Source organism: Anguilla anguilla, chromosome 2, assembly GCF_013347855.1.
Source record: "Anguilla anguilla isolate fAngAng1 chromosome 2, fAngAng1.pri, whole genome shotgun sequence".
In the NCBI taxonomy this organism is placed as follows: Eukaryota; Metazoa; Chordata; class Actinopteri; order Anguilliformes; family Anguillidae; genus Anguilla; species Anguilla anguilla.
The window spans coordinates 23,253,931-23,265,977 of NC_049202.1; the positions used below are offsets into that span (position 1 = coordinate 23,253,931).

Genomic DNA, 12,047 nt, shown 5'->3' on the forward strand with positions numbered 1-12,047 from the left:
ATTTTTCTTAAATAGGTGATTTTCATGTTTTAGAGTCCCCAGTCGTATCCAGAAAGGGCCAGTGTGGTGTACACACCTGATTCTACTAATCAGCCACTAGAGTCTTTGTACAATCAGGGGTGTGCACCCACACTGGCCCTTTCTGGATAAGACTGGGGACCCCAGCTCTAAAACATGAAAATCACCTAATTAAGAAAAATGAACAGCTTGTTAAAATTCTGGGATTGCAGTTGAGTTTGTAATGAAAACCAACGTACATAGTGAGTTTGAGAACCACTGCTATATACAAACTTGTTAGATTCCTTAAAGATTTCTAAGTGAGAGGCGTCTATACGAAATTCGGACAGTACCGCAGCGACAAATACTGGGCACTGTTGTGGGGCACTGTGTCTTTAAATGACGGACTTCAAACGGCACATGCGCAGTTCTCTTTTAGGTTCTCTTGGAGTTTTCCTCTAGCCTAAAGAGCAACTACAGCAACGCAGAGGTCGGCGTGCTGGGGGGGGTTGTGGAATTGTAGAACTCGCCCATGCATTGTCGACTTTTTTAGGATGGATTGAACGGAAACCCAGCGAAAACACGGACAGAGACGTATTTAGAACGCATTCGATCCAGGAATATTTCGTAAATGCGAACAAAAAATGAACAAACCAGTTCATTTATTACGTTCGCTGCATCCTTCAGCGCTGGGAACAACACTGCCAACATCCATGTTATTGACTGCCGCTGAAATCATTTTGGGGTTTTGGGACCTAATTTAAATCTGCGAGAGATTATTTAACCTTGTGTTCCTCTGGTATTGGTAAGGGACGAGTTAAGAGCTTTGAGTGCAAGTATAATATTACCGGATATAGCTAATCTTGCTAGCTAACTAGCTACATGTTTTTAAATAAAATAATTTATTCATTAGCTTGCAAAATGTTTGCCCTTTAAAATGGCTGCTCAGATCTTATTTGAATAGAGCGGTTGTTAAATAATACTATTGCTATAATCTATATTCTAATTCTGATGCGAAAATGATTCGTCAGGAACAATGCGTTTCTTTTTACGGAATCTTCGTGTTTCTGTGGTTTGGATAATTTCACGACCTCTGTAATAACGGGAGCCTGCAAGCACAACATCACTGATTATCCCTGGCCAAATCTTAATGCGAAATCATGATGAACATAGAATTATAGGCCTCTTTTATGTGACTGGGATTTCCATACGCATATACTTCATTCTTGGGTAGCAGAGCTTTCTTGGTAGCTAGCGTAACGTATTAGGCTATGAACATTTTAATGGCGGAAAACGATCGAATAATCCTTTTCTAAGGATTTCCCATAGCCACCTATTCGGGTCACAAATTATTAATTCGGGATAATTCTTGGAATTATTGAGAGAACCTGGCAACTTGAAACTGAAAATACGGAGGTCTTACACAGCCTGCATCTCCGCATCTGTTCAAAATAATAAAATGGATCCGGGAAACATGCTGGGAGACTGGATATTGTTTCTTTTCAGAAGGAAGAAGTGTTCTCACTTTGGATTGCTGCGTTTCAACAAATATCTGTTGATTTACATTATGTTCTACCTAGTAATGCACGGCGAAGGCTCTCCTAAATCATGTGATAAAAACTGCTTTTCTGGGAAATGCTTGAATGGGTCATGCTTCTGCGATCAAGGGTGGGTCGGAGATAAGTGTCAACACTGCCAAGGAAGGTTCAAGTAAGTGTCCGCCGAGGGGGATGTGGGGAAGGTCGCGTTTTTGGAAAATGTAGTCCTACTTGTCATAATGATTTTGACCCTTTGATTGGAAAAAATACACGATAACATACTACTTCAGGCACTAATTTAATAAACGGATGTTTTAATCTGTGAAAGTGTAGCCCTGTACACTACTTTGGAGTTACTTAACCGAAACGTTGGCAATTTGGAGAAATTCTGCGCACAACCTCAACAGTTGTCTCTAGGCTATGATGTTGCTAAGAAATACTAGGTTATTTACTTACACCTGAATTCGTTGTCAGGACTTTCGTTTTATGTTAATTTTGATAAAGAGAAGATGTTTATTGATTTATAGCCTATTGCGGCAAACCATATAAATCCCATATTTTAGTAAATGGTAATCTATGGTCCTTACTATGTGCAAGTTGGATCATGGTGTTTGTAACAAATATCATGAAACAAAACGCTTTAAGAAATTAATGGAGCAAAATGGTGAAATTTGTAACAATAAATAACGCGATCACTACTTTTGACCACAATATTTAACACAGAGTTGGGGTTTCGGTTGTACAGTGCACACAAGGAGCCCAATGTAAGACCTGCAATTAAGCAACACTACATTGCTCGTTTTTTTTTTTTTTTTTTTTTTTTTAAATTAAAAATGAGGACACGATTATGTTGTGACATCTTTGGGTATCTTTCAGGTGTTGTCACGTTACATCCATAATGAATGTATGCATGTTTATGGAAACGTTATGAATTATGAGACTTGACAATACCATTTAGCTAGTAGTCAATAATGAATTTGTTCTGAGCACCATAGAGGAGAATTCGGTTGTGGGCCTACAATGTGCTCGTTTTGATTAAGAGATTGAGGATGATGGCAGGACGTTATTTAATTTCCTCCGTGTTATGGAGCAACTCATCTGTTCTGGCCGGAATTGCACAGGCTCCCATAAAAAAGTTTGTGTTTAAAACTTTGGAATATGTTGTCAAAGTGATATTCAGTTTTCACTCAAATGCAGATGCCACTTTTAGATGATTAGTTTCATCATTGCAGTGGTTCTAAAAAAAGACCACTGTGTTGTCAACATCCTGATCTTTTTGGGTGTTCCCAAGAGTTTGCATTTTTATGGCTTGATCTTTAAGAGCATGAAGAGGGTTGTCCATTAATTTTGCTGTATGCTTTCGAAGTGATTTTGTCTAGTAGTTAGGAGTGATTTAATGTTCGTTTTGTTCTGTTTTTTGTTAGTTTTTTTTCTCGTCTCGGATAAAAGCCCCAGAGTTGTGTACTCTAAAGCCGGGCACCCACCGCACGCGTATCGGCCGCGAGCGCACTACGCGCGTATTACGCGCGTAACTGAAGCGTAGTTGAAGTACTGTTATTACAACGGCAGCGGGCGACGTCGTCTCCACCAGATGCGAACGCGTCGCGTACCGGCTGCGAAGCTCGCGCGACACAAGCGAACTGAAGCGTAGTTTTTCGCTTCTGTTCTATTTTTTCGGCTTGTCGCGCGTCACGTTGGCCTGTTTATACACAGAAATATGCTCTAAAATGCTAGGTATACATGCTCTGATTTATATTTCATTCTTATATTACTGGGGGTGTGTCCCTAGTTACCTCCCAGATATTTTTTAAGCAGCTAAAAAAATACAAGCCTTTTCGTTTTGTAAAAATAAATAAATAACTGGAACCTGGGGGAAAGGCAAACTTAGTTTCGCTGTCTTATTTTCCGGAGGGGGTGGGGTAAATTTGAAAATACACCACAGAAAGACGTAGGCTATTGAGTGACGTAAAAGGGAATGCACCGAGCAGCGGTTTGTTAGCTCGAGTATTGGAAGATAGTTTTTAACCAACCATTGCTCAGCCTATTTGACTTCTCCGATGTCTTCGTTCGCCGTGCTTTCAAAAAGGGCTTGTTAATAAAAATCAGATAATCCACAGAGCTTTAAAAAAATCAGATTATTTAGTGGTCTTGCCGATGAAAATGCACCTATTTTATAAATGAAGTTGTAAGCAAGCCTTTATTGCACTTGTACTTCAAAGCTTCCGGTGTTCATGGCGTTGTGGTGTTCATATCCCTTCAAGATTAAAACTGTTACTGACTTTTTCATGATTAGCTGATTTTACTAAATCTGATCCTATAAATGTTTTGACGTGAATGGCAAGACAACACGGGAATTCCCAATGGTTGATTACGGATTATTTATTATTATTATGATCATTACATATTCTTCATGAAATTGGCACGCTTGTTAACCAAGCAAATAAATTAATACAGTTTGAGATTGATTGTTATGCAGGCTACGTTGCGATTTAAGTTTATGGTACTTCTTGAAAGCGTTTACTTTCTCACGTATTTACGATGTAAAAGCCCACTGCAGACTGCGAGAGCTACTAGGAATATATAGCTTTTACGCAAGCCTTTGCGCGACACAAACGGAACCAGTGGAGACACCCTACGCGTCGCGCCGTGCTGCTTCGCCCTGCTGTTTCGCGACGCATACGCGACGCGTGCGGTGGGTGCCCGGCGTCACACGCGGCTTTTACATTTGCCTCAGCATTCGCAAAAAAGAAGAGCACCGCCATATTAATATTTAACGGAATTCACGTTTTGTTTATAAGGCGTTTGAAAAGTCGCATATTTCACACTCTGCTTAGCTGCAGGGCGTTGGATCCAAAAACTCTGTGTAACGGCCCTGTCTGGCCGCCACGATGAACACGTTTTGCTCACTCAGCTCCTAATTACTGTTCTACAGTGGCTGTCTGTCTGCCTTTCTGTTATCAATTGAGCTGTAAACTCCATGCCTCAATAGGGGTCATAAGGGGCGCAGTCCTCCATCCTATTTTGGGGATAGCTGATGTGTCCTAATAGGATGCAAGCCTGTAGATGGTACGGAGTGGAGAGTGAAGCACCAGGACCCCCAGAATAGTCCAACATGGAAAGATAATGGCATAATTGCACGATCAATTCCATGCATATTAATAATAATAATAATAATAATAATAATAATAATAATAATAATAATAATAATAATGATGATGATGATGATACAGGAGCATGGACTGGCTAATATTAGTCAGTGATTAACATGGTTTGTTTGATTGATTGTAGAAGCCTTTGTGATTGGCAGTTAAAATGTCTGTGATTGATTATAGTAGTGTTTGTGATTGCTTGTGAAAGTGTGATCGTTCGCCGACGTGTTTGTGATTGATTCTAGAAGTAAGCTGTTTGCAATCGATCATGGAAGCAAAGAGCTGGTTGTAGAATGATTGTGAAGGTGGTTATGATTGATTGTAGGATTTCGGAAGTGCTCATGTTTGATTATAAAATTATTTGTGATGATTGGTGTTTGGGTTTCTGCTCTGGGCTTCCTTTTCCCAAAAGCTTAAAACATCTTCACATCCATTGGCTCTCAGTTGCTTGAAGTACCCATATTCAAAGCTTCCAGCCATAATGCATTTATTTCATTCTGTTGAGAATGTAATGTTGTGGCATTTGGTCCACCAGAGAAGCGGACTGGTCTCGCCTGCGCCGGCTGGTGGAGAGAGCACTAACTGGGTTGCATTAACCTAGGTGCTTAAAGGTGTGTGTCTCCACAGTTCGGGACCGAGACCGGGAGGACACACCGAGAGAGCGAGTCTTTATTTTATTTTGTTTTGTTTGCGTGTTTGCCTGGAGATGACGGAAAAAGTAAACCACCGCTGAAAAGCAGGAGGAGCTGGTCAGGTGAAAATCTGGCCAGCTACAAGTGGTGAACTGAAAAGTAGTCTCTCAGTTTTCTCAGTTTTGCTTTCTTTTGTCTTTGCTATTTTAATTTTTTGTTTTAGTTCATTGTTTTTGCCTGGAACCCGTGAGGGGGATGGTATTGGTGTTGGTGTGCTCTCTCTCTCTATGTGACGACGGCAACGGTCCATTCCTGGAATTGCTGCATGTCCCTCCCAGGGATGTCACATTGGCGTGTGACAGATGTTTCATCAATAGGATCAGATCCTGGCCATGCAATGGCTATTTGGCTTTGAGTAGACTCACGCCGGGCACCCACCGCACGCGTAGCGCAAGCGGCGCGTAGCGTGTCTCCACTGTTCCGTTTGTGTCGCGCAAAGGCTTGCTTAAAGCTCTAATCCTAGTAGCTCTCGCAGTCTGCAGTGGGATTACATCGTGTATTTCACGTTTGTTCACGACTGTTGATTATGGGTAAGTGAATACTTGGTGAGAGACCTTTTTCAGTCTGTTAATATGGTAATATTTTTTTAACACATGTAAATACGCGAGAAACTAAATGCTTTAAAGAATTACCATAAGCTTAAATCGCAGCGTAGCCTACATAATAATCAATCTCAAACTGCATTAATTTATTTGCTTGGTTAACAAGCGTGCCAACTTTATGAAGAATATGTAATGATCATAATAATAATAACAATAATAATAAATAATCCATAATCAACCATTGGGAATTCCCGTGTCGTCTTGTTATTCACGTCAAAACATTTATATGATCATATTTAGTAAAATCAGTTAATCGTCAAAAAGATAGCGTAACAGTTTAAACTTGAAGGGATATGAACACCACAACGTCATGAACACCGGAAGCTTTGAAGTACAAGTGCAATAAAGGCTTGCTTACAACTTCATTTATAAAATAGGTGCATTTTCATCGGCAAGACCACTAAATCTGATTTTTTAAAGCACTGTGGATTATCTGATTTTATTAACAAGCCCTTTTTGAAAGCACGGCGAACGAAGACATCGGAAAAATCAAATAGGCTGAGCAATGGTTGGTTAAAAACTACCTTCCAACACTCGAGCTAACAAACTGCTGCTCGGTGCATTCACTTCTACATCATTCAATAGGCTACGTCTTTCTGTGGTGTATTTTCAAATTTACCCCGCCCCCTCAGCAAAATAAGATAGCGAAACTAAGTTTGCCTTTTTCCCAGGTTCCAGTTTTAATTTTTTTTTCCTGCCAGGACAATAGAAAAACGAAAAGGCTTGTATTTTTTAGCTGCTTATAAAATATCTGGTGTTTATCTGGTTTTATCTTGTTCTCCACTACTGCAAGAGGGAACTAGGGACACACCCCCAGTAATATAAGGATGAAATCAGAGCATGTATACCTAGCATTTTAGAGCATATTTCTGTGTATAAACAGGCCATCGTGACACGCGACAAGCCGAAAGAATAGAGCAGAAGCGAAAAACTACGCTTCAGCAAGCTTCGCAGCCGGTTCGCGACGCGTTCGCATCTGGTGGAGACGACGTCGCCCACTGCCGTTATAATAACAGTACTTCAACTACGCTTCAGTTACGCGCGTAGTGCGCTCGCGGTCGATAGGCGTGCGGTGGGTGTCCGGCTTCAGAGTTAAAGATGTGATGGCTGGCAGGGCAAGTTTTGGAGGAAAATGCATGGATTTATGACTCCAGTGGCATAATGGGTGCACAGTGCAACAAAGTGATCTCTCTTCTTGGCTGTAACGGCGCATGCATCGTTTTTTGCACCTTGCATCTTAGAACTAGAAAGGTTACAATTCCTGAATTGTGTGGGCTTGCTTCAAATTCCAACTGGAACTGTCCTCAAGTCAAGCCTCAATGCATTTCAATGAGGGCACATAGCTCAGAAGAAGCACAAAACCGTCCAGACCCACGGCGCACCGTAGCGTTACATATACAGCCAGGGATCAGCAAGTAGCGATTATGTTCCAGGGATTAGTCATAGTGAGTGAGTGACCACATGTGCATGCGTCCTACTAAGCATTCCACTAAACGTCCATAGTGACCCTCTATGGAGTGACCACAAAAAAAGTTGAATATTTCAAAAGGTTTTGAATATTTCAAAAAAAATCTGAATACAAGCAGCAATGTCTGGAACTAGCTGGTCATTTTGGTGTAAAAAGTTTGAATGTAGTACAAAAACTGTAAGACTAGTAAGAGCTAGAAAAATTGGGCGGAAAGTGCAGATAATAAGAAATATGAAAGATATCAAGAGTAGAAGCAAGCCCACTAATTAACCATCCTGCAGGGTTTGCTGGACTCGGCAGCAGCACACCTGCCCCAGGAGGAGGTACAACCTCAGGCCAGTGACAGTTGAGAGTCTCCGAGGCCTTTGCGAGAGGAACGAAGTAACAATGTGACAGCAATCAGTGGCAAGCACTTACTGACAGCGTGACTCTCTATTTGGTTGAAGAAATGGTGCCATTCCGTACCGCTGAGAAGCCAGCGTTCAAAGCCATGCTTCAGGCTTTTGATAAACATTATGTACTTCCTGACTGAAAGTACTTTTCTCAAACAGCGATCCCTGAAAAGTATCTGACAGTGAAGGACAGCATAATACGGGACTTGAAAGACGTTGACCATTTCTCAGTGACAACAGATATGTGGTCAAGCGTGAACATGATGCTGTACATGAGCCTGACCATACACATCTCAGCGCAAACTGGGAACTAAAATCGAAATGCCTGGAGGCAGGTGTTCACACCAGAAAGCCACACCGGTGACAACCTGGCCTGCATTACCACAGTCAATGGGGCCAATACTGTGGCTGCAGTGCGAAAACTTAGCTGGCAATGGCTAAATTGCTTTGGCCATAATCTGCATTTAGCCGTTACCAATGCAATGAAGACAGAAAAGGACCGCACGGCCCGAGCCATGGGTTTGTGCAGAACGTTGGTGATGACTTTCTCGCAGAGCTGGCAAAAGAAGAGAAAGCTGCAGAAAGAACAAGCTGAGCTCAACGTGCCCCAACATTGCTTAGTTCTGGTAAGTTGTGCTAAACCTCGATTTCTATTTCTTTAGACGTTGTTTTTCCATTTTTATAGGAGCGGAGTAACCGTGTAGGCTAGGCCTATATGTTACTGAGTCAATCTAAATGTGCCTACAGGTATGCGTGTTGTTATTCTATAATAACAGTAGCCTAATATAACAAGTGCGTTAGCGAGTTTGTTACATTGTATCCGTGAGTTGTAGCCTAACGTGACCGCTGACGGAGAGGAGCGGACAGGCAACAGGGCAAAGAGAAAAATGAAACCCAGCATATCATTTTATTATTATTATTATTATTTGGCTAATTAAACAACACGTTAGGCCAATTTAAATGACTAATAGATCGAGGATGCTCAACAAGTGTTTAAATATTATTTTCAAGTTATTATTATTATTATTATGTTATGTTAATAATTATTTCAAAGCGAATATGAAACGAAATAGCCTATTGCTTCATCCCGTAAATAACTGGGCGAAACTTACGAACAGGCCAATCAATCCTTTGAATTTCTTTTGCCTATTTTTATGATCAAACAGCCTGCTGTTAACATAGCCTATTTGGGGATACTTATAAATAGCCTACTTTGAAGATGTTGGAGCTAGGGTTGGGTCAGTTTCCGGTTTTGCCGGTCCGGTGTACGAGCTGAAACCGGTTTGATTTTATGCGAACCGGCTGAACCGGCATTCGTCATCATGAAACGTTCTGGCAAATTAAAAAGTAGCCTACATCAGCAACCTGTGCCGACGGCGCTAAATCCAACTTGTATTGCATTAGTAATAAGCAATATGACAACGTTATTAACATAATGTTATGTTTGTTTATAAACGGAGCCACTAGTGTCTGAGTGCAAAAAATAGAAAAGATTGACAGGCCGTGTGCAATTTAGTGGCCGGCAACAAGGAGATCAAATTTCAGTGGACCATGACATTTATTTTGCCTTTTTGTATAGCTATTTCTGTGGATAAAATCGCATTTATTATTATTATTTTCTGTTAAAAACATTTAATTTATATCCAGGGAGATGGACAAAGAGATTCTAATACCAAGAGGCGACACTCCATTGGTTGTGCAATGTAACATCTATGCCCAGCTGCTGAGCCGGGCCTCCGCCATTTTGGACTGAAAGTTGATTGTTTACGTTGCTGTGCTGTTGAATTCTAGCGGTTAGTGTCATACGCTCACCTTTTCATGTTGACACTTGTGTTTATTAAATAATAAATCATCAGTAATTTCCACTATTACGATCTCACTTTTATGACATTGCAATTATTGAACCACGGACTGGACAGGAGAAACAGATCTAGAAAATCACCCAAACAGCAAGGTGGCCAGATTTCTTAAGCGCCATGTCCATGGCCCCATAGAACAAAATCGGGGACTTTTTTCGCCGCTTCTGTAAAGTTAATGTTACGTCTTGCTGAAAATAAAAATGCATCGCCAATTTGCAATTTATTCACCGAAATCTATATACAGGTAATGGCAAGAGCAGAGTTTGATCTCAGCTGAAACGTGTAACTGCTGACTTTGCCCATTGTCATTTTGAGAGTTAAACAAATACATTTAGGCTATCATCACTGTACAAGTTTATGTAATACATTTTCAGTGGCTATTAAAGGTGGCAACGTGAGTCTAAATACAAATAAATGTAGTTTTGTTATCATTCATATCATATTCATAAAATGTCATTTTTGGTGTTGTATTCATCAAAATTCTTGAGAGGAATGACAGTAGGCTATTTGTATTGACTTATTTCATCAGAGAGAACATGAGCAGGGTCTCTTTAAGACCGTGGCAATGTTTACATCATGTCTTAATCAGGTTTTAACGTTAAAGTTGGATTTTTTCTGCAATACTATTATAATTTAGTCCAATAGCCAACTGTTTGTGAATGGACAGACACAAGCCAGGAATAAATTAATGTTCGTTAGCTAACGTTAGCATGTAATTTACAGAACAACGTATACCATATAATCAAGGGAGTTTTGGCAGGTCTAGTTTAACTGAATAATTATCTTATAGGGAGCCGGTGAAAGGCAATCACTGTCTTCTTCTGATTTTTTTCTACAAAAACTTATACTAATTTATTACTAAAGCCTAACGTTCGTGAAAAGACAGACAAGGAATCGTTATTAACGTTAGCGTGTAAGTAACGGTATTTCTGCTACTGCCATGTCGATAACTAGCTAGCACTTTGACAGGTCCAGTCAAACTTCAATTTCTACACGTTTGTGAATAAATTAAAAAACCTCTCAGGATCTTTGGGGAACCGGTGAAAGGCAAGCTCTGGACTTGTACTTGGATAGTTCTGACAATTTATTGCTGAACACGGTTTTAGGTTTTTCCATTTCTTTTCCTCGCGGCTGATCTGTACTCTTCATGTTGTTGACTGGATCAATCACCTTGAGAATTCGGCAGATTCAGTCTATAATGGCGGCACCGCTACGCGAGCGCCCTCTTCAGGCGGTTACAGAACAATGACCTGAGTGTCGCCTCTTGATATTCGAATCTCTTTGGCCCGGATCAAAATTGGCATGACAGTTCCACTCGAGAGCGACTGAGTCACGTGCGACACTTAGTGGTAAAATTCGGTATTACCGGTCCGGTCCAGTATTTGGCTTAATATCAAACCGGTTTGAAAATTTTTACATCGGCCCAACCCTAGTTGGAGTCACAATTGACTTTAAATTGATTTGACCTGAAAAAATAAAATGTATAAAGAAAAACTGAAATATGAATAATGAAATATGGAATTATGGTTTGCTATAGTTTATGGAAAGGTGAATCGGAATATTACTTACCTGGGTTGTATACTCACCTCTAGAAAGCTCCTCCTTTGGGCCGATTTTGTGTTTGCAAAAGGAAGTGCCTATTTAATTAGTGGAAAGCCGCGGCACCAGTGAAAGAAGTGGAACAGCTTTTGACCACAAACAATAAAAACAATCACGAATTATCACCACAAACTACCGCAAACCATCATCGAAAATTGTCACAAACTGAAAGAAATAATTCTTTTTTTTATCACACTGAAGAGCCACGGCGAATATTTTTGTTGAACGTTAATGCATAATAAATGCCATTTTTGTTTGAATTTTAACTCTGGATTGCCGCGTTTGCTATATCTTGGATTGTGCGTCATTAACCCCGCTCCAGCTTGGACAGTGGCTATTTGAAAGGAGTACTTTTGTTATTTTGTTATTATTTTGTTAAAAGAAATCACTATAGAAGACTAATACAATTGTGTTTTTAATTTATTCACAGGATTGTCCTACCAGGTGGGGTACTAAGCAGAAGATGATTGAGCGCATTCTCGAGCAAGCCCCAGCCATTCGGAGGTTGTTGGATGACTGGCGCAGCCAACATTTGATTCCGACATGGCAGGACGTCGAAGTCCTAGAATCCGTTAATGCAGCGCTGAAGAAAGTTGCAGATTTTACAGATGCGCTGTCTTCGGAGAAGAGGGTTACAGCGTCCTCCCTGAAACCGGTCCTACAGTTACTAACTGAGGATCTTCTACTTTCAACCGAGGAAGACACGGAGTTCACGCGCAACCTGAATAGAAAATGACCAGAGACTTGGAAG

The 12,047-nt window shown here is 40.6% G+C and overlaps 1 protein-coding gene across 3 annotated transcripts in view; it reads left to right on the forward strand.

Moving 5' to 3' along the window:
• The first annotated feature begins 435 nt into the window (after positions 1–435).
• Positions 436–12,047, forward strand: part of atrnl1b (attractin-like 1b) — a 252,548-nt gene continuing 240,936 nt past the window's right edge. For 2 of the 3 annotated variants that reach the window (XM_035404116.1, XM_035404117.1), the window contains exon 1: positions 437–1,707. In XM_035404116.1, coding sequence (XP_035260007.1) covers positions 1,457–1,707 — 251 coding nt within the window. In that variant the 5' untranslated portion in view covers positions 437–1,456. Of the gene's footprint in view, positions 1,708–12,047 lie in introns of all 3 variants that reach the window. The other variant, XM_035404118.1, reaches the window with a different exon arrangement.